General features: G+C 38.0%; 1 protein-coding gene across 1 annotated transcript; it reads right to left on the bottom strand.

The window, feature by feature from the left end:
- Positions 1-1,729: 1,729 nt before the first annotated feature.
- atp8b3 (ATPase phospholipid transporting 8B3) lies at positions 1,730-22,968 on the bottom strand. Its single transcript, XM_047807458.1, has 23 exons — positions 22,879-22,968; positions 21,299-21,397; positions 20,953-21,014; positions 20,016-20,107; positions 18,726-18,884; positions 18,497-18,585; positions 17,555-17,748; positions 17,252-17,460; positions 17,068-17,090; positions 16,511-16,667; positions 14,221-14,409; positions 13,466-13,578; positions 13,112-13,276; positions 11,998-12,109; positions 9,946-10,021; positions 9,727-9,850; positions 9,225-9,411; positions 8,862-9,085; positions 6,009-6,092; positions 5,699-5,923; positions 5,455-5,593; positions 3,403-3,533; positions 1,730-3,316 (listed from the first exon to the last, which is right to left on the bottom strand). The coding sequence occupies exons 1-23, from the start codon at positions 22,966-22,968 to the stop codon at positions 3,245-3,247; spliced, it is 3,015 nt and encodes a 1,004-aa protein (XP_047663414.1). The 3' UTR covers positions 1,730-3,244.
- Positions 22,969-24,061: the final 1,093 nt, after the last annotated feature.

Here is a 24,061-nt window from a genome sequence, read left to right as displayed (position 1 = left end):
ACAGGTCCTTAGAAATTGACCACTACTAGCATAAATTCAGCTTAACTAGCAAGTTTTATTATATGTTGTGGTCTCTCTTTACTAGAACCCTATGGTGAATGAAGTGATGGGAGGAAACAAACAGCTTTACTAGAATGAAAGCGATTCTGATTAAAGATGGAGGATGAAACAAAGAGGAAAAGAGATGATGTGCATGTTCACATCTTAGGATCAATGTCCAAATGATATATCACTCATCAAGCAGTCATGAACATGAACTTGGGCTCGGTTCGTGACATCTTTAGCTCTGTTGGTAGACTGAAAATCCCTGGCATGTTAAAAGAAACTGAGAGAAAAGTTTTTTCCAAAGTAATTTGTAGGAACTATAGAATATTTTTTTATTTAAAAGATCATTAAAAGTTGTGAAGGACACACACATATCACTGAGAACATTGAGTACATGGAGCAGGGACACACCTTCAATGAGATACCGGTCTACATAAAAACACATTAACATATCAGTTCTAGTGAATTCAATCCACGTAATAAGAGTCAAAGGAAACCCGAGAACCTGAAACCTTCATGGACATGAGGAGAACATGCAAAACTCCAGACAGACTGAAACAGTATTGAATTAATATTGAACCATCAATTGAACCACCTCACACTTCAACAACACACAGATAAAACATACATTTATAAATTCTAGCTAATCAAATAGCATGAATTTGTTGTTTAGTTAAACTTTTTGCAGCTGTCTGAAATAAAGCGAAATGTTTCCTTTCAGAACATTTTACTCTAGTAAAATCCCAGAGCTCTGCTGTTCTGCTCTCATTGTGATAAGTCTTCTTCATTCAAGAAAACTTTCACAATAGGCTTTTGTGTTATTGTAGTAGTTAAAGAATTCAACACAGTCAATCTGAGCAATCACCGAGTTCACTTCACTTCTCATACGTTTATATTTAGCCTGCATATACTGTATAGAAATGATCGGGAAGGTGGAACCTGCAGACAAAGAATTATGCTATATTTCCCATGATAAAAAAGGTACCATATTTGAGGTCATTTCAGTGTCATAATTTAAAGCGTTTAAAGAAATCATTTCTAGGAAATATCAACATTAATATAGATGAAATAAAAGTAATGAGGGAACATGCAATACTCATTTTCGTTCTCATATATTTTCGTTTTAATTAATTTCCGCTTTAAAGGTGGGGTCTCCGATGTTTGAGAAATGCTTCAGAAAACTGCGTTGGGCCGACAAACTAAACAAAAATCAAAACAAACGTGTAGCCAATGAGCAGAAAGGGGCGGGTCTTGTCAATATGTGTGGCCACATATTCACAGATTGGAGTTTCCAGAGTCGATAACTCCTGAGCTAAAAGCTGTTACTAAACAAATAACACCTCTACAGCTACAACCGCGTTTTGTGTAGTAACAGCGTTTAGCTCAGGAGTTATCGACTCGGGAAACTCCAATCTGTGAATATGCGGCCGACTTTACTTAAGACGCCGAGGCGCTTTTTTCCTTCTCGATAGGTGAGTAACGTTGGTTTTGCTTTGTTACACAGAACTAATATATGCCTTTGTCCTTTACATGATTATGCTTGTGTGTCATTTTTGCTTGTGTGTTTATCTGCAATCGTATTGTTCTTCCCTTCAGCTATGATAAAGACACGTTTCTTTCCATTATTTGCCTGGGTTATGTATGTACTGTATGTGTGGGCGGAGCTATCAATACAGGGGTGGGGCCCATTTGGGTTAGGGGCGTGTTTGTTTTGGTGATTTTATATGTCAATATTGACTTTCAAACATCAGAGACCCTGCCTTTAAGTCGTAAAAATATTTGAATTTTAAAATCAAATTTTTAAGGCAACAGGATTTATTTCTCCCAATACATCTAAAAGGTGGAAAAATCCAAAAATATAACCTAATCTAAATAAGATCTGAGGTTTAGGGAAAACTATCGAGTCATTGACTGTCTCCTAGCAACCATGAGTCATTTATATTTCTAAAATAAATATGTAATACGGGAAATGTTAACATCACGTGTTTAACTGGAGTATCGTACCTTTCCCAAGTGCAGCTGATTGTTCACATTTCACAGTTGTTTTATTTTAAGATTAGATAAAAAAAAACTCATCCTCTTTATGGCTCAGTAAAAAGAGTGGCGTATCAGCTAATTGCATCTATATGCATTTATGTATATACATATATTTTTCACATATATTTTCATATTTTATATAGTTTTTATATAGTTTATACTTTTTTATTTATCTACGTCCTTTTGGTTTAATTTTTATCCTCAATTCCATGCTTGAATACCGGACAGACCTAAAAAGCATTTCACTGCATGTCGTACTATGTATGTGTATGTGACAAATAATTGGATTTGAATTGGGTATTTGTTTAATCTTGTGTCTAAAAAACATATCTCTTTTTTATAGTTATAATTTGACTGGTAGGAATCTGCCGAATTGACATGTATGAAATGTAAGGTTGCAAGGTATAAAAAATAAATTTAAAAAAATTAATTGCTCGATATATTTATATACTATCTCAAATATTCAATTTAAAACTGATACTTTTCCAAATGTGGGTGTAAATGATACAAAAGTAAAAAATAAAAAAAGTTAAAAGAAATATCATTTGCTTTATGATCACTGCTGCTGGGTCAGACACATTCATTCATTTTCTACCGCTTATCTGAACTACCTCGGGTCACGGGGAGCCTGTGCCTATCTCAGGCGTCATTGGGCATCAACGCAGGATACAACCTGGACAGAGTGCCAACCCATCGCAGGGCACACACACACACACAAGGCGGAGGCGGGAATCGAACCCCCAACCCTGGAGGTGTGAGGCGAATGTGCTAACCACTATGCCACCGTGCTCCCCGGGTCAGATACATATTATAAAATTTTTCAGGCAGAGTAAAATGTACAAATGTTATACAAATGTTGTTCATGTTCTGCTGATTGTGTATGAGATTATTTAGCACTTTATTTTTTTATTTATTTCATGAAGCTGGATGAGGAAAACGTCTCAAGAAGAAAAAAATGCCATTCTGAATAATTTAGAAGTATGTTTTAAAAAGACGATGATATACTGTACCTTCAAATAAGCTGACAAATCTATTGCCTGCCTTAGATAATATCATGCTAATATTCCTGGAGGGTATTTTTACATACAGTATTTTTAGTTTCCTCATATGTTTATCCTTCCTGTCTCCTCCAGACAAGACTCCTTACGGCCTCAAGGACTGGTTAGGACAAATGTTGAGGAGAGTTGTTCCTGATCCATGATTGTAGTTCAACTGGCTCCTTTACCGAATGAACCTATTAAAGTCAAAAGTACAAAAACCTTATTATACCGTATGATAAAGATTTTTGACAGACGTAATCCTGCTTAAGAGTCCCCTCACCTTGTGTTTGTTGGGGTTTACCATGATCACATTCAGAGCTCGTCTTGTAATCGAGGGCAAGACAGCGGTGCAGCTGGTTAGGAATGATGTCAACCATACAACAGGAAGTGTGAAGGCATTTAATGAAGCTCCTGCCAAAATAATGAGAACAGTCTATTTATCTAATCTCAAAGAATGAAAGAAAGAAAGAAAGAAAGAAAGAAAGAAAGAAAGAAAGAAAGAAAGAAAGAAAGAAAGAAAGAAAGAAAGAAAGAAAGAAAGAAAGAAAGAAAGAAATGCTGGAGTTTTGCCAGCAAGAGACATGCTTTCAATGTAAGATAAGCAGTGTTGGGTAGTTACTTTTTCATGGTTCACTGTACATTTTATTTTGAACCTAATTTCATCCCAATCTATTAATGACTAATTTGCTTCATTTTATTAACTACCTAAAATCAAGATGATTAAAATCGATGCAGTTACAGATGATTTGGCAGAAAAAAAAAGCCTGTAACATAATAGAAGAAAACAATAAAAGCAGAAAAAAGCCTTAGAAGTTCTGACTAATTTATTTAACCATAAACTGAAAAAAAGATTAGGCCTTCATAATCCAGATATTTAATACTTTGAATGTAGAAGAATAGTCTCTAGAGTTTACACAGAATTGTGAGGAGAGATAAAGAAGGTTTGGTCTTTATCTAGTTTTCAGCTGTTTGGTTTTTCTGCACGCTTGTGTGCCAGTTTTTCAGCAGGAGTGGAACAAAGCATGGTCTGTTTCACTTGTAGCTCAACATCCTGAAGCTGTAATGTGTTGTAGCTGAGATGCTTGTGAAGAGTGGTTACTGGACTTACTGGAGTCTGAACCAGTCTGAGAAGATTAAGTTTATATACAAGTTCCCACAAAAAAAAAAAAAAGGCATCTCTTTTCCAACACAACATTTCCGGATGTCGCACCACTGATCACTGAAAGCTTATCGGTTTTTTTTCTACATCTTTTATGCATAAACTTTAGAGACTGTTGTGTCTGAAAATCTCCAGACATCAAAAGTTTCGGGAAAAAAAACATAAAGCAGCCTGTATGGCTCCAACAACCATGCCATGGTCAAAATTACTGAGATAACACTTTTCCCCATTGTGGCTTGTATCTGGATCGCAGTGCAAATTAAAACTGGTGCAATTTAAAACCTGCTCACAAAGAATAATAACTAAATATAGACTTGATGCATTTCATAATAAAAGTATTATCACTACATTCTAAAATAAAATGCTATGTCTCTCGAAATATACATGATATTATAATATTTACTATATTAAAATGACTAGATTTAATTGCGTAAGTACAGCCATGTTATCCTCAGTAACATACCCAAGACTCGTTATCAAATACGGATTTGTTGACAAATCATAAGATGGAATTTTCCACATTAGTGCCATTGTTCTATGCTACATTTGCTTGTAGGTTAATGCTCATGGACAGGGGTCGGCAACCTGTGGCTCCGGAGCCGCAAGTGGCTCTTTCATCCCTCTGATGTGGCTCCCTGTAGATTTGGAAATAAATATTTAATTTAAATTTATTTTATTTTAGTTAGTTAGTTTTTTTTTTAATGTAATTCTAAATTCTAAGTGAAATTCTAACTGCCGACTTGCGAAATCCGACACACGGAAGCAGACGCAGTTTTGGTTTGCTGCAGACGGCAAGTTAAAATTTTGATGTCATGAATACGAAGAGGACTCAATTAGATATTGGACATTTTATTTGAAAGTAACCTTCAACCCAGCATCTTTTTTGTTAAAGTTAGTTCAAACTGTTCAAAATATTTTTGTTTGCCTGCAGAGATAAAATTTTGTTTACTCTGTAGCAGTTCATTGATTCCATAAATGCAACACACTACAGTTTTTTCTATACTTTCCATAAAGGTAAAAAAAACGATATATGCAGTGTTATCTTCATTTTAGATATCAAAAGGGTTTTGTGGCTCCCTGTGTTTCTTTTTTCTGTGGGAAACGGGTCCAAATGGCTCTGAGTGTTCAAGGTTGCCGACCCCTGCTCATGGATATAAAGAGGAAGTGGAATACCAAAGAAACTGTAGTCTTTGGGAGACCCTGTAAACAGACGAGGGCTATGAAGGACAATGGTGGACAGGAAAAACAGAACCAGACTGACAAAAACTGCAGCAAAATTGTACTTGGTCCAGTATTTAGTGCGTAGACTGATCTAAGAGACACATGTAAGAAAGAGATTTTACAGAAAAATCTATTTTACAAATTTGAAACTTCCAAGTTCTTTAGAAAGATTCAACAATATTAAGAATAAACATACCTCCAAAGTAACTAAGAAAACAGCTGACATTTCCACAGTAACAGCCAACGTCTGATAGTCTGTGTCTGAGTCCTGAAAAACGCCAAAGGGCAAGAAGAAGAGGATGACGGAGGTGTAAATGGAGTAGAGCATTGTCGCGCATATGGTGAGGGGGTTGAAAAGCTCCTGTCTCTGTCCAGTCATGTAGAGCTCTGGCCAGCGAAGACAGCTCTCAGCGCTTATGTTCTGCACCAATAACCCAGATTCATGTGAATCATTCCGCAAATAAAAATCACTGCAATGTTTTGATCTGCTCAACTGTTTTACTCACCTGTTCAAATAAACCCAAGCACTGAACAGGTAGGGATGTGTACAAGATGGAGTAGAGGGAAATAAACCAGCTCTCATACATAAGCTGGAGGATGAACAACAGAAGGTATCCAAAGGTTTTAATCCAAATCAGTAAAATCTCATATTACATCCAAGCCAAACATAAATGCTATCAGACAAACAAGAAGAGGAAGAGAAGGGTAAATGGGTAACTGTTACACAGGGAAGTGTTGTTATAATGTTCGCACTAATCCAAAATAAACAGGTGTTTTGTGTGACTTCATGTCCCGTTCACATGTGGTCTGAAACACTTTAAATTTATGTTTTAATTTGTTATGTTAGCCTTGAGATAGCACCATCATTAGCACACATCCACTTGAGGAAAAGTTGCACACTGTGGATGTAACTTGTTTGCTATGTGGTTACTAGAGTATTCCACATGGTTGCTGGGGTATTGTGGTTTCTATGTTCGCACAGGTGATTGCTAGGGTGTAGATGGATATTCCACCTAGCTATTTTATCCAAGGTGGTTGCTAGGTTGTTGCTATGACGTTTCATTTGATATACCATTTTTTTTTCTGGGGCGTTAGTAGGAAGTTGTTAAGGTACTGCTAGGTGGTTACAGACTGCCAAATGGGATGTTGCTACAGTAGATGGTTGCTAGCATATACAGTACCACTAGTTTGTAAGGGTTTAGAAATGTGGTTGCTATGCCAAATTAGCTGATTGCTAAGATATTCTAGATGGTTGCTGGGGTATTGCTATGCTATCTTGAAAGCTTGCTAGTTTGTTGCAAGGTTGTTTGAAGGAGGTTTATATGTGGCCTTAGGTGGTTGCTTGTTTGTAGGTAGTTGACTGGTAATGACTTTATGCTGGCTAAGATGTTGGTATGCAGAGCAATACTGTTTTCATTTCAGTTCTGTTCACTATCTGCATTTACCAAACAACGACCTGTTTCTTGTGTATTTCTATGAGGAAAAAATTATATGTGGTAATCTTTTCCCAGTATGAAACATGCTCTTCATGCTTTGTTTCCCATTATGTAGTTATATGCTTACATATTCACATGTATTTCTTTAGGTTTGCCTCCCGTTGTGTCATGGGTTCCTTGTTTAGTTTCTGCTTAGTTTGTCTATTTATACAATCCTGTGATTTACATAAGCGTATACAACCTTGTGTGAATTCTGAGCCTTATTTTACTTCCATGTTGAGATTGTTGCTTATGTTTCTACTTTCCAGACCATCCAGAACTATCTTTGGTCTGTTTTGATCCTTGACTGGGATAATGATTCTTGGATTATTCAAAATAAACATAGCTGTCAGGACTTTGGCCACATGCATGTGTTTACGTTCCTCGTCACGTGTCTGCCCCACCTTTGTCTGCCCTTCCCTGTCTCCACACCTGTTTCCTATTGTGATCACCCTGTCTATTTAACTGTGCCCCGTTGCCTTGTGCAGCGCGGAATCTACTGTTGTTTTGTCCTGTCTTTAGTCCGTGTCCTATTTAGTGTTCTTGTGTTATTAAACCCTGTTTATTTCACCCTCCTGCATCTGGGTCTGTTCTGTCCCACGTTCATGACAGAAGATTAGGATAGCGGTAACCTGGCCAATTGGGAGTATTTTTTTTCTTATATGACTTTTTTCCCCTGGACTTCGCGGATTTGGTGACATCGGTCCGCATTTTTTCAGTGAGGGACGCCGCTCCGCATCCGGTTTCTCCGCAGGGGGCACCGCCTCACTTCCTGGTTGCGGGCCATGTCACCAGCCCGCGTTTTGTTTTGTTTTTTCGGTGTCCTGTGACATCGCCCCGCATTTGTCCGGTGGGGGGCGTCGCTTCACATTTGGTTTCCGTGGAGGACGTCGCCCCACTTCCTATCCGTGGGGGGGGGTGTTGCAGGCCCGTATTTCACCCCTATGGATTTTCTGTTCTGTGGAGGATTTTTTGTTCTACCCCGCCCTCCCTCCCCGTACCCCATGCGTCGGGGGTAGCGCTCGGCTGTGGACGTCGCTCGGCCCGTCAGCTCACTGTGGACGTCGCTCGGCTGTGGACATCGCTCGGCCCGTCAGCTCGGCTGTGGACGTCGCTCGGTCCGTCAGCGCGGCGGTGGACGTCGCTCGGCCCGTCAGCTCGGCTGTGGACGTCGCTCGGCCCGTCAGCTCGGCTGTGGACGTCGCTCGGCCCGTCAGCTCGTCTGTGGACGTTGCTCGGCCCGTCAGCTCGGCGGTGGACGTCGCTCGTCCCATCAGGTCGGCGGTGGACGTCGCTCGGCCCATCAGCTTGGCGGTGTACGTCGCTTGGCCCTCTTTGGCTGAGCTGCCGTGTGCCTTTCTCCCCCCACCTGCCTCGCCGTGTGCCTTGCTCCCCCCACCTGCCTCGCCGTGTGCCTTGCCGCGCCTCAGGGGAGGGTACTGTCAGGACTCAGCCCGGACTTTGGCCACATGCATGTGTTTACGTTCCTCGTCACGTGTCTGCCACACCTTCGTCTGCCCTTCCCTGTCTCCACACCTGTTTCCTATTGTGATCACCCTGTCTATTTAACTTTATGCCTTAATGCCTGATGACGCCTGAGGCTCACCGTGACCCGAGGTAGTTCGGATAAACGGTAGAAAATGAATGAATGTTTGAAATTGACAGATAATAGGGGAAAGCAAAGACTACGCTATTGACTTATTTTTCAGTGACAACTCTTAGCATACTCCAGTGTTCAAACGCAGAGCTCCTAAACAAAACAAATAAGCACTGACTCAAAAGCTACCTTTGGAAAGAACTGTAAAATGTGTGCAAAAAGGCAAAACTGAAGATGGAGAAATATCTAAATACATTTGAGCAGTTTTGAGAAATCTGCAGATTTACCTGGGCACTGAAGCCATTGAAAAAGCTGAACCAGATGTTCACCAGGGCAAAGGAAGTGGTTTTATACAGGAAGTAACTCAAAAAGCTGCAGATGCGGTGGTAAGACCACTGGCCATGAACCAGCAGCAGTCTGTTCAAGAAGCGAAACTGTGCTAGTGAATAGTCTGCATTCTGTACTGCCTGACCATCTTCTACACCGTATATACCAACCCCTATATGTGCCACTGTGTTGATAAGTGAGGAAGAGACAGAAGTAAAGTTATTTTTGGATTATTGTATATGAACAGTATAAAATCTAATTAATTAATTAAAAATCAAACTGTTTTGATGACGCTCTTAGTGTGTTCATCCTCTGCTACTTACTTTTAATCATATTCACATCATTGGCACCATCTCCTATCGCCATTGTGATGGAGGAAGCAAACTTCTTCACCAGCTCTACAATTTCTGCTTTCTGCCCCGGGGTGACACGACAACACAGCACTGATTGGCACTGGTTGCACAAAGACACAAACTTTGCACCCAACTCTGGTGTCTTGATCAGTTCTTCCTATAAAAACCATCAATAAAAAGATTTTAGGGGTGGATATGATGTGGATAAGAACAATTAGGGCATATTAGGAAGATAAGAACAATTAGGGCAATTTAACTTATTCCATAGGCATAACGCATCACATCATACGATAAGAAACCTGTCATTTTTCAAAACGTCTACACTGGAAAACAAGCCATCTTGAGTTTTTTTTTTAATAAAAGTTAAGGTGAATACTGCAAGAAATGAGACTGCCAGAGCAGTGCTGTGGTTATTGACAAAATGCTCAATAAAAACTGACATATGCATATGTTCATAAAATCAGATACTCACAAGTTCAAATCCATCAACAACAATGGCAGCTTTACTCCACTGAGACTGTGTGTGTGTGCTCCAAACATAGGACACTTTTCCCTTATTACGACATAATTCTAGGCTGGGAGAATAAAGAATATCTCTGGAAGAAAAAAAGAAGATTTTTTAGATATTTATCACTACTGGATTAATTAATGAAAAAAGTGTGTTTGTATGAAAACACAAATGATACCTCACCTGAGCTCATTCCCTTGAAAAATTTTTGTATCTGCATCCACCAACTTGCAGGCATATCCCACATTCACGGCGGTTTCTGTTCATTTAAAGAAAGAGAAAACGTCTCTATTAATGAAATATCACGTGTAACAGTGCTTCAGATGCTACCATGGAAACTTCTTTTCTCCTGTTTGTTAATGTGTGAATGGTGAATAGTGAATATGCTTGACACAGCTATGGAAGTAAAGTAGAAAGACAGAAAGGAACCGTTAAGAGTCTCTAAATCCTAATGTCCAGCACTTTGTGAGGTTTTTTTGGAAATGTATTACATTAATAGCGGACAGTTCGGCCACGTACAAAGCAATTTTGTCAGGAATGGCTGAGTCTTTCTGTCAGGGCAACATCTGCCCAGCAACTGCCTGGAGAACAGACTTTATGTTCCCAACAATCTGCACCCCCATATCATCTTTGATGTCACAGTTCACCCTTGTTCTGTCACCCAGAAAAGCCCCGAACTCTATTTTCAATAGCGTTTGTGGTGGCCTACGCTCCGTAGGGACGTTTGCAAATTTGTAGGGGCACCACCTGTGCACAACACAAGAACTCCAAGACTCAACCTCCCGGGCTCCTCCAAGGAAGGGGGTACCGGTAACGAAGTCAAGGGCAATGTGGGACCAGGGACGTCTAGGAATGGGGAGAGGGTAAAGGAGCCCAGCAGGTTGAGTCGTGGAATTTCTTGTGTTAGGCACCTGACAGTACCCCCCTCTCAAACAAAAGCACATGGGACAAGACAAAACTGCCAGAACGTCCCCCTAGTGTACAGGCAAGGAATAGTCCCAGCCATTCCTGACGATTTAGTTATAAACCCTTCAAATACTCTAGCACCAGTAACAGCAAGTTGGACATACAATTGCATTAATAATATTGCAATGCAGTGTTGTTGAAACACAATTCCACAATTTTCCGTTTTTTTTATCATGATTTATCATGATGCAGGTTTATTTCTATTGAATATTACTATAAAATATTCAAAATATTTTTTATATTCATTATATATAAAAAAAATATTACTATTTATAGTATTATTTATATTGAATTTTCCATTTAAATTTTTTTTCAACATTCTTTTACCTACAATTTCTGATCGAATATCATAAGGTTTGGAACACATCAACAAAAAAACAAAAAATATTTTTTAGTATGATTTTAAATTTGTGACACAATTCATCCAGAACAGCAAAAAAACAAATATGGTGCCAAAGTTGCCAAACAGGAAGTCGTACATATTCAAACCATAGTTTATACACGAGTGAAGGTCCAGGAGTTAAATCTGCTTTCGCATCTATTTTGAAGATTTTATTTCTTTATTTAGTTTGTAGGGCTGAATATGTAAAGGTCCTTCATTCACTGGTCAGAAATACAGCAATGGAAAAAGTAAACAAACCTTTTGCCCAGTGCATGTAGAAATAATTTTTAAAAATCAGTAAAAATTCTATTATTAATTGAAATCACTTTGCAACACATCCTTGTTTATTTTCTCAATTTGTTCACCAATCCCAATCTCACATCACATCACATTTCTGCAACACTTCATTTGAAAAGGTCACAGCTACAGAAAAATGTCATGTGCAAGCCAAAACACATGGCATAATTGGTTCACTTTCTGTATTTGGGCCAATTCAGGATAGAAAGAATTCCTCACTGCAATAAAAATCACCTGACTTCTATTCAGGCAGACTAAACAGTGCATGTATGAAAGCACTATAAAGAATTCCAAGAGCTCCCTCTATAATATGTAAAACTTTGAATTCAAAAATTTGAGTAATAACACTGTGAGACCAACCAAAACCAAACTTGTTTCTCAGACAATTTGCTCATAATGCCCATAATGAAGTGACAGCATATCTCAGGAATACGTTTTATGTACTTACATACTTACAACACACTACTGTCAACGGCTTCTGAGTTAAAAAGACTTATTCGTCTGCTAAAAGAAGCAGAATTTCCCTAACTTAATTTCAATTAAATGATTCTGCTTTGTGATTAATAATCGTTGTAAAAAAATCAGAATACCAGTCTTATCTCCGGTCAGCACCCACACTTTCACCCCTGCGCGTCGGAGGCTAGAAATGGTCTCTGGGACTCCTTCCTGTAGACGGTCCTCAATAGCTGCCACCCCCAGCATCTTAGATAAAATAAAATAAAATACTTGTTAGCAACAATTCATTGTTAATAAATAGTGAATCTTTAGCTATTTTCCGCCAATGGAACTTCCACCAGCTATTTTCCACCAAGCGTCTTGCTGATGGTCTTAAGCCCATTCCAGCCCTGTACAGGTCTACTCTTGTTTCTGACATCTTTTGACAGCACATTGGTCTTGCCAATGTCACATTAATTATTTCCCCCACTGTGGGTGGGTGGATGGATGGATGGATGGATGGATGGATGGATGGATGGAAGGATTGAAATTATGAGGCCTTTTAAGGGTTGAGATGCTTTGTGAAAAAAGGAAATTAAAGTATCCAGTAGCAACCAAGACTGTACAGATTAAAATGTCAACCCATGTAATTCATCTATGTTACACAGTACCATTGTCTATAAGGCCCAGCATTGAGTAGGTAGTGCAGATACAACTAAGTTCTGTGCAAACATTTGGGTAAAAGATGCACAGATTGGTATTTGTTTTTTTTTAATGTCCAGTAGCAGCAAGTAAAGACAGATTCTGATACTGAATGACTTGTCAATTTGTATAACTTTTTTTAATGCATTCTATGAAGTTAGTTTCAGTTGATCTTATTGATAATTATTGATCATTTGGAAAAAAATTTGTTAAAATGTGAATATGTACCTAAAACAGGGAATAATTTGTTTGTTTGTTTTGCATGTTTACATTGTATCCACTAGCTTTGAGATGCCTAGAATAAATTTCAAATGGATCCCTTCTAGATGATGCAGTTGCTCTAATTTTAATCCATTCATCTTAAAAAAAAAATTCAAATGGAGTATGAATATGTCTTTTCAGAGTGAGCATAGAAAAAAAGTTTTTAGACTGAACTGAAAAAAAAATTAAATGGCGAATCATGACATGACTGGTTTAACCCAGACCATAGCAATGACCGTCTTGATATTTGGTAATGATGAGTAGCGACCGACTGTTAAATCAACATAAAAAATACTGTAATCATACCATCAGTTCTCTTTCCATTTGGTCATGCAGGTCCTCCAATAGACTGTCTTGGCATGTGGTTGCCATGGCACCCTGCTGGAGAATATGACTCCACTCCGTCCATTGAGCCTCGCTTACAAGCCGCACAGCAACACAAAATGTCCGCAGACAGCTCTGAGCAAAAACCTGCCTCCACAAACACAAAAAGAGACTCTCTTAACTTCAGTTAATTATTTTCATTTAATCCTCTATAAGGTCATGGTAAAACAACATGAATACTTCATGAGTTTAGAAATATGTTTAGCATAGCATGGCCAAAAAAAATGAAAAGTACCAAATTTCTAAGTGGATGGTGAATGGTCCATTAGCACTAACCTCAAGTGAATGTTTTACGCTGTCTTCATGCAGAGTGCCTTCATGCGAACGTGCCAGAATGACAGCATCTGCACCTTTACAATAGAGTTTTATTGCTCCCTCTGGTGTTCTCACTACACACACACACACACACACACACACACACACACACACACACACAAATTATGTTGTAACTAACTCAAGGACTTGGTAGCTAGCATTGTTTGGTAGCTTTTAAGACTTGGTCAGTTTTGCGCACAAGTACTTTCAAATCATGGACATGTGTCTATGAGAATTCTTTGGACATGGGGAAGTCATGGACTAATGGTTAGAGAGACTCCTAACCCTAAGGTTGTGGGTTCGAGTAACGGGCCGTCAATACTACGACTGAGGTGCCCTTGAGCAAGGAACCGCACCCCCAACTGCTCCCTGGGCTCCACAGCATAAATGGCTGCCCACTGCTCTGGGTGTGTGTTCATGGTGTGTGTGTGTTCACTGCTGTGTGTGTGCACTTTGGATGGGTTAAATGCAGAGAACAAATTCTGAATATGGGTCACTTTACTTAGATGTATGTCACGTCACTTTAAATACAGTATATGTTTAACTTCACTTTGACAGAAAATTCTTCAGTAACTTGCTATGTACTGTATTGCTACTGTAGCTATGGTGGGCTACAACAATTGTGGAGGTAATTATGTTTCGTATGATCACAGAATCTGGTTACTGTCAAACTTCCAGTAGCTTCAAATAAAATCGAGCTTTTTTCGTGCTCTTACCCAGCACCGACATACGCCTTCTCTTGCTGGTGAACTCCAGCAGGGCCAGCAGTTTGTACTGGCGTGTGATTCCCAGCTCGCTCACCATAAGGGAATCTCGTGTGCGAGACAGAAATACCCAGCCCAGCTCTCGAGCTGCACACACCAGAGCCTGCTCATCTGGAGATGCTGCCTGGTACTGAGGAAACCCTAGATAAAACACAGGCTATTCATGCTACAGTACATATTCCGGCCACAGTCCATTTTTCTTTAACCCTATAAACACTGACATTTTCCAAAAACTCCAGGACCATGAACCTTTTTGTCACAGACAATCATTAGTTACACTTACATTGTCTAATACAATAATTACACAACAAGTACACATAATAAAACAGCCTGCATGCCCATGACATTGAATTCATGTCTATATAACATTCTGTGTACAATTAACTGACAAAATAATGAGGGTAATAATAAGGAATATTGTGTAATTAAACTACGTTTGCAGTGAACTAGGATTATGTATGCAGCCATATAGACTGTCTACTGTATATGCAGTACAGTCTTGAGTACAGACTGTTTTAGATTTCCTTCTGTGCCAGCCAATAGTTATAGGAAGCATATATAAGAACAATACATTTCATGATTTAGACTGAATCGCAGTATTGAACCAGCACTGGTTAAATTAGTAAAAGATCGAACTACATAGATTACAATATGCTAGACAGACTATTAGATTTTATAATTAAAATCTTGTCATTTTGCAGCCTCAGGTCTAATTAGTCTGACTGTTATCAGGTTGTGAATATTAATGGTGACTTTACTTTTTTATTAATGGTGCATTACAAAAAGTATGGTGTTACACAAAGCTATATTAAATTAAACAAGATTTTGAGTTGATTCCTTCTTCTTAAACTGACAAGACAGAAGTACTTCTACTAGGATCACAGGCTGATTAAAGTAAACTTTGATTATTTTGTTTTTGGATGGCCTTTCCGTTGTATTGTGTGCAGCAGTGAAATAGCTTGTTGTGATTTTTCAAGCTCAGGTAGATAATATTATTGAGCCTTTTCCATCGCAGAAACATTTAATAAAGAGATATAATGTTCTTACATAATACAGAATGCATAAATATGCTACAGTTAGTCCATTCTGTTCATGGGCATAGAGGGCTATGATAAACTCTCACATAGTCACAGCATTGCTCATATTCGTAAAGATTCTAAGAATGATCTCAGAGGACCAATCTCATAGCAACTCTGAGCAAGGACAATACAAAATCTTTTATCTTAGAGAGGAGGCGAGGCTAAACCCGTTACTAGCCATGACACATTGTTTTGAAGACTGTGATTGGTTGTGCAATGAAAAAAAGAGCTCTTTTTAAATATGGACTATTATAAGCCTTCACTTTATTACTATGTTAAGATATATTTGAGACTATATCGTGTAGGGATTATGTTCATATTAGAGATGTGCTAACAAATGTAATAAAAATGTAATGTAAAGGTAAATGTAAACATCGCAGGAACGTCATATGCAATACGTTTCTTCTCTCTATTTACCTTTTGGCTATTTTGTCCTCTGTTGAAGAAACAATTAAGACTCTTAGAAGACTCCTATTTTATATATGTATTTTCATGAATACAGTCCCAGGATACAACCTTTTATTAGATTGTCATAACTAGGTCTGCCAGAGTCCCCACTTTCACTCCTATGTGATATACAGAGTTTTGATCTGGGCTAACATTAGGACCTGCAACAAGGAAATGATCCCAAGCATACCAACAAATTAACATCTGAATGGCTAAAGAAGAAAAAGTGTTGGAACGGAAAAAACAATGTCCGGCTCTCAGCCGCATTGAGATGCTATGGCAGGATCTGTGCAAAAATAAACGTCCTCAAACATCGATAACCTGAAGCTATGAAGAAAAGCGGGCCAGAATTTCAAAGCAGCATGTATTTTCATTTTTCCCATGACTGCATATATATCCGAAAGATACCACATAAAGATGCTATCTTTTAATGTACAGTTAAAATCACTGTACAAAGAAAAATCTGGCAACCCCAGAAATGTGAACTATGTACCTGTACAGGTAATTTGCATATTTTGAATGGGAAGCCCTTAAGCAGCTGGACTCTGAATATACACAACATTCCCCATGCATATATCGATGTAATATTTGAACACAATTCACTCTAAACATGGTCTATTGTAAACATTGCACTGTTTCACTAATTGTTCATTCAGGTCTTTATTCAGATATTGTCTTGACATCTAAAACCATAGAGGTAACAGAGAGGCACTGACCATCATTCCACTCACACACGACAGTGTGACACAGTGCCAAGGCAGTGAAGAATTCTCTGCTCTCAGGACATCTCTGTCTACGCAAACGATCCACAAGCCGCTGGTCGGAGAAGGAAAACCCACCGCATGAAAAGCTGTTCCAGCTCAGGTCCAATGGCTGCACAGGAGAGCAGATGGATATACAGTATATAATATCTATATTATGATCCAGATTTATTGATAAAAAAAAAATTGAGTCTGTCAATTACAGCTCCGGTTGTTTAAAATGTGACTATCTTTACCATGATGATAAATTACTAAGAGAATATGGCTTATGTATATATCATATTATATTTATACTCTAATGACTCAGGTCATGGGCTTAAGAGTTTCTGAATCCTTAGGTAACCTTGTATAATACACATGAACTATTATAATGATGAAGATTAAGGGTTAATGCTGTTTTTTTTTTTTTTTGTTTTTAATAAAGTCATTTTAACAACCTTTACATCAGGGGTGCCTGTAGGTCAGGAGCTGACTCTAGATAATGCAAGAAAATATAAAGTTTTGGATCTTACCATTGAATTTGGTGCCAAATCTCCTGGATCAGAAACAAAATACAATCATTTTAATTAATCCTATTGTATTAGAAAAATAAATACGTTGTACTACTCACTAAATACTCATACTCTTAAAAGATCAGATTAGACGGTAGTGAGATGGATAAGATGGATAATTGGATAAGAAGAGAAGTACACAGACCGTAAATCTGGCCGGCGATGCAGCACTGACGAAACAAAAGGTGGTTCTGTGTGAGAGTTCCAGTCTTATCAGTGAGCAGGTGGCCCACTTGACCCAGTTCTTCAGTCAAAGTCTTTGTTTGGGCCTGCGCAGGTTTGTTGCTCTCTTCCGAGTACATCATAATGTCCCAACCAATGAGGAAGCATTGCAAGACATGGATCAGTTCAAACCTCAAAGGGCAAAACATCATAAATCAAGCACAGGTAAAAAAAAACATTACAAGATAATGTCAAGTAAATCGAATGAAACACATAGAGGCTTTACGTGATGTAGAGGGCGATGGGCATTGCAGGGCTTAGTAGTAAGATATAGCCCCAGAAGTTCAGGAAGCCCCAATAGGCAGCATGGAAATTGCCACCAATGGCAGAGAGAACTTCGATATTTGGGGAAACCAAATGCTCAAACAGTGCAGATCCCACAGCCAGGAGTAGAGCAATAATCACCATTGAGAGGACAATCTAAAAACAAATCATTTCTTAGAGAGATGTGTATGATCAATTTTCTATTGCCTGGTCCATTTATAAGAACTTATAACTGTAAGGAATCTTATATTTTTTTTAAATAAAACTATCACAATGTAAATACATTTCTGACCACTGCATATATATTTTGTGACACATTTGGTACCAGAATTTAGTTTAGAAGTAGAAATAGATAGTACAAATGTAATGGTTATCTGCACAATGGGGAACATCTTCCATCATACTTATTTGGTAAAAAAAAAATTGATCTTCTTTTGAAACCCAGTGAAAGCTTTTCTCATTATCCCATGAGGATAGCTCGATGGCTCCAAATTTGGGATTAAATACACTATATCAGCAAAAGTTTGTGTACACATTATTATCACAATTCGGGGAAGGCTTTCCACTGGATTTTGAAACACGGCTGTAGGGATTTGTGCTCATTCAGCCAGAAGAGTGCACGAGGTTGAACAATGATGCACAGCAGAGTTTGATGCTCTCATAACAATATAACACACACTACTACTGTGTATCACTGCTGTGCTAAGATCGAAGCTGTGCCTATCATCTGGTAAACTGTAGTCCGTGGCATTACTGTAAACAACACCCACGTGAGTCAAGAGTCAAATGCGAGTCAGGAAATAAAATCAGTACATACCTTTAAGGTGATCACTGATGGTAGGTCAAACTGATAAAATGCCAGTTGTGTGTATATGATATATAGATTTAAAAAGTCAGCTCTTACCATCCCTACTACTTTGTTAAGAATCTTCTCCACTTGTGTCTTTTTGATTTTCAGACTGCCAGTGTTCCTGAGAATCTTACTGTCAGCTCCTAGGATATCATTGAAAAGATTTTTTTTAATCCTAACATTTTCTTAAAGGTTAATAAATACATAAATAAATTTAGAAATACATATAAGTATCTGAACTGCGTTGTACAATTGATCTATTGAGTATATCAGTATTGTATACCTGTGTAAATTGCAAGGCCATATGCAGTGTCAGTGTTGCGCAGTACAGTTTCCCGGAGCAGTATGTGTTCACTGTCCAGTGTATAACACTGTCCCTGCCACTGTAACTCGCCTCTGAAAGAGTACAAGCGACAGTTTGGCTCCTCGCACCGAACAACCCCTGAGAAAGAGACAAAAATGTTTTACATTAAAAAGTGACGTAGGTTCAGAAATATGTTTGCCTCCTGGTCTCACACTACACAAGTCAGAAGGCTATTTTCTGTTTCTGCTTTATGCAAATGACCTGATGCTCGAGGCCTGCAGTTAAACCTGGACCTGCTGCAGACCTTTTCACTATTGCTCAGAATTCAGACACGTTGATGGCATTTAGAGGACAATTAGCTGCACTCATTCACTTTAAAGCCTTATTTATGAAGACAGTGTTGTGCTAGTTACTAAAAAATAGTAACTAGTTACAGTTACTAGTTACTTCATTCAAAAAGTAACTCAATTAAGTTATTGATTACTTACACCAAAAAGTAACGCGTTACTGTTAAAAGTAACTGTTTAGTTACTTTTTTAAAGAACTTTCTTTAATGTTCCCATTAATGCCCTTTTATGCGTTATGGTTTATACCAACACTAAACCAGACATCCCAAGTATCCCGGATGTTCCGGGAACCTTCCGCATATTGATCCCTGATGCCCGCAAATTAGTTACAATCTCCCGGAATCTAGAGCGAGCGAGCAAGAGCGCGCATGCGCGACAGAGACAAGTATTCAAGTATGTGCTCCAAACCTTGTAGCGCACGGTAGAGAGGGAGGGGGCCAATCCTGATTGGCCTGTTTCGGTAAATCAACCAATCAATTGTCAGTGTGGGCGGGCTATAGCCCATGTGTTTTGGAATTACTTCGGAAACACGTCCATAGCGCGTCTTCTTCGTGTTTGCAAAGCTTGAGGGTTTTCTTACATTCAAAGGATAAAAAGGAAATACTGTAACTTTCAGGAAAAATCTTTCCAGCAAACACAGAGGCTCCTCACTGAGCTGGACCTCATCTTCAGTAAACAAACACTGCATTAACACATACTGACGATGCATTACAAACCCCAACATCTCAAAACTCTTCAGTAATCCAAATTAAAGACTCCAACCCAAATTCAGCTCTACATGAGACGACGGACAAACCAGCGACCAACAACACAGAACCTCAGTGCTAGACCCAGTGCACGTAGAGTGTATGGGGAAAGATGTACCGTATGTAGTTGTTATAATCCATTAAAGTCGTACAAATGTAAAGTCTGATGAGCTAACCATCAAAAAACTGGAGAAGCTCTTCTATGTGACCACATGTCAATTCATTGTGGGTGACAGTCAGAGCCTGGCGAAATTTCAGGTTGGTTTCTCTGCAAATAATTAACAAGATATGAGTCATAAATACATAAATAAATAAAAAAAAAAAACAAATAAATTATATATATATATATATATATATATATATATATATATATATATATATATATATATATTTACAGTATATAGGAAATACTATGTCAGTTTTATCACAAGCACAACATGGTATCCAGTAGTGCTAAAGAAGAATATATATAAATATATATATATATATATATATATATATATATATATATATATATATATATATATATATTTACAGTATATAGGAAATACTATGTCAGTTTTATCACAAGCACAACATGGTATCCAGTAGTGCTAAAGAAAAAAATATATATATATGTATATATATATATATATATATATATATATATATATATATATATATATATATATATAGTATAGATTATATAGATTGTATAGTATAGATACAGTATAGATACAGTATAGATATTTATATATTGCATTGCATTGATTTTGAGAGCAAGCAGAGCCGTAGAACTAGCTGTATTCCTACCCATCTATATCAGCTGTCTCAATATAGCATAAGCTGTGGGGTTCAGTGCTGCATAGGAGGAGCAGATCAGCCTGTGGAACACAAAAATGCCTGAACAATTACTTATCCCTCCCACACACACACAGACACACACACACACTACATACCGGTATCACTTGGTCCCTATAAATTCTCAATATATCTCCAACACATACATCCTTCCACTGTGCTCCTGTGAAGCTACAAGTAAAAAAGAAAGCAAAAATATTGCAGTCTTTGCATAGGATATTTTTACATGAACAGCATAAACAGATATACATTAAAAGATTTAATATTACTAACCCTTGGGTAGTAAGGATTTCACAGTGCCTTTGGTTAATTCTGTCATCACTGCGACGCCGGGCCTGTAAGAAAATTTGACATTTTCGCAATTTTATTCCACTCAACTGTTAGAAGTATAGAAAAGATTCAACTTTCTAAATCTGATACAAAAGAGCTAGTGGTGGGGACGATTTCGAGAGTATTTGGAAGGGTTTGCTGCGGTAAATGTGGTGTTGAAGAGGTACCAATTTTAGACTTAAACAAACAACCTCTCAAGGATAAACTGAAGGCTCCTATAAAAACAGCCAACTTCTTATCAGTTACGTTATTCAGTATGCACATTACTTTTGTGACTAAACTTCCTCACCAGGTCTGTGAGCAGGTCCTTTGACCCTCGAATTGTCAGTACAGTAATCAGAGGCAGCATGGTGATGTACCACGAAAGAGTAGCAATAGCAGGAATACACTGTAGAGCAGATAAAAAAAAAAATGAACCAGTCATTTGTAAAGTGATGCACACAGATAAAGCACCGTTAAACAGCATATCAATTAATAAACGCTTATGGAGACCAATTTAGTGAATACTATGCAAACATGATTTATGATTTTTTTTTAATCGTTATGATATTAACGATCAGCAAAAAAAACTTTTACAATTTTTTAATTGCTAGGTTGCGACATAAAATGTTTATTTAGCATCTATTTCACAAATATTCTTTAAAATGTGTAAAACATGACAAAAAATGCCGTTCGTGTAAACCAGTATGAGCGGAATATAACGTCTTTAGAGTTATAAAGTTGAAACAACAAAAGGTCTCTTGAGCTTTCTCGTATTTTTGGGGCAAATTCCGGATTTATTATTTACTTTTTGTGGAGATGAGTGGTGAATAAAAGCAATGTCATGATAGTCCTTGATAATGCTATTATTAAGGCTAAGTTTAGCACTGTATCATTCTAACTTTAGCACTGTACGTTAAAATGATTCAAATCACATTTAGCTCCTATTTTACTGTTAGCGATCCTATATGGAAGAATATTTGGACATTAATAATCATTATGCAACCTTAAGAGGGCAATTAAAGCCGGGGTACACGATCTTTGAAAGCCAATGTTGACATCTGAAATCACCTAAACAAACACACCCCAACACAAATGGGTGTCACCCCTGTTTTCATAGCTCCGCCCACACACAAGAGTAACCCAGGCAACTATTATGGCGGAACCTGTTGGGGCAGCTGGCCGAGGGGATATTTTTATCAGTAAATGAACACAATGAGTAATACTATGGTAATACAAACATGTGTTTGTAGTACTGTGTGTTGTACCGTGTAAGGTTTAGCTCCGTTTCAAGCGGAAGACGTTCAGTTCTCTCCAGCGCTGGAAAGCTGATCCTATATTAACATGGGTCCTGCTTCTTGCTTTATCGTAAGCCTTTTTCCGCTTTTCATTTTTATCCGCTTAGTCAATGTTTAAATTGCTTTCGGCTAATGTCAGACATGCGCACTGAACACTCTCTCCGCCGGATATTGACAAGACACGCCCCTTTCTGCTCATTGGCTACACGTTTGTTTTGATTGTCGGCCCGACTCAGTTTTCTGAAGCATTTCTCAAACATCATACACCCCACCTTTAATGTAATATTGTAATAAACAAACACACACACACTTTTTTCTGATCAAATAAATCCTGAATAAACCACAGACCTGCATGATAACAACGAGCAGGAAGAAGAGGTTTGCCGCACGCTGGAACTGTTCATACAGGTTCCTAGGCAGGAAGGTCAAGGGAGTGTACTTATAGCTGCGTACTAAATTGTCCTGGTCAAGACAATCCATTGGAGAAACATTTCCAAGGTAACAGCATATCAGTTTCCATTATGTGAGTGACCATTTAAACCATTTAGAAATTATTATATAATTATATAATATAATTTTATTTTCTACTTACGGTATGACGTTTCCTGTGACAGCCTGCGAAAATCTTGGGTTTTAGTAGCTCATGAGGATAACGGCGTTTGGCTTGTACCTGCCAAGTCATGACTGAAACAGGAACAGAGATGACTTCTGTATCATTTAAAGGTTCACTAAAAACACGGTGAATCCAGCAACAGGTAAATCCATCCACCCATATTTAAGAGGCCGTGCTACAGGCTACACATCAAGGGTGTCATGACCTCTGGAACATTTTGTATTTTGTATTTATGATCCGCTTTTAGTCACACAGAAATGAAGAATGTGACACACTGCACTAGCAAGCAATAATGTATCACAACAAACAAGTGCTGTGTCTCAAATCACATACTTATGCACCAGTGTTGCAATGTAATGGAGTACAAATACTTTGTTACTGTATTTAAGTAGAAATTTCACGTATCTGTACTTTACTTCGCTATTTAAATTTATGTCAACTTTCACTTTTACTCCACTACATTTCCTAGATAAGATGTATACTTTTACTCCGTTATATTTCCACTAAGCATCTTCGTTACTCGTTACTACAATATAAAATCAGCAGAAATGTCTGAGACTGCAATAAGGGAGGTTTGGCGAATCACTGCTCCTAGATTGTATTACGCAGCTCCGCACGCTCTATTTCAGCGTAATGTTGCCAAAAGGAGGTGGAAGTACAACTGAAACCGCCATGGAAGCACGTGCTGGACCTCCCGTTATCGTAGACGACCACCCTGACGATAGTGGTGAACTCGGTGAACAGGGTGAAGAAGATAACGTTATACATCCGTGGCCATATTTGCAAGAAATGTTTCTGTACATTGGAATGAAAGATTCTTCCTACCGGATGAAGTGCCTCTTATGCCTACCGAAAATCACTGAAATTTTACTTTTACTTCAAATACTTAAGTACATTAAATATGAGAAAATGACTTTTGATATTTAAATACAGTAAATATCAGATACTTTAAGACTTTTACTTGAGTAATATTCTAAAAGGCAACTTTCACTTCTACCAAAGTCTTTTTCTAGTACGATACTTGTACTTTTACTCAAGTATTGCTTTCTACTACTTTATACAACACTGTTATGTACTATGGTTTTTCTATTATGGTTATTAATATTATTATTTTGATTAGTTTCTGAATATATAAAAAGGCCAGAAGGCCTGTTTCGCTGTT

The sequence above is a fragment of the Tachysurus fulvidraco genome, chromosome 2, assembly GCF_022655615.1.
Source record: "Tachysurus fulvidraco isolate hzauxx_2018 chromosome 2, HZAU_PFXX_2.0, whole genome shotgun sequence".
Taxonomy (NCBI): Eukaryota; Metazoa; Chordata; class Actinopteri; order Siluriformes; family Bagridae; genus Tachysurus; species Tachysurus fulvidraco.
The sequence above is the reverse complement of the archived record's forward strand: the minus strand, read 5'-3'. Positions and strand labels throughout refer to the sequence as shown.

Coding starts and splice junctions, on each gene's coding strand:
- atp8b3 (XM_047807458.1), bottom strand. CDS start 22,968: ATGACTTGGCAGGTACAAGCCAAACGCCGTTATCCTCATGAGCTACTA. Junction 9,412..9,726: donor TTGTTGATGGATTTGAACTT/GTGAGTATCTGA, acceptor TGGTTTTTATAG/GAAGAACTGATCAAGACACC. Junction 3,534..5,454: donor CAAAGACTACAGTTTCTTTG/GTATTCCACTTC, acceptor TTATTTTGGCAG/GAGCTTCATTAAATGCCTTC.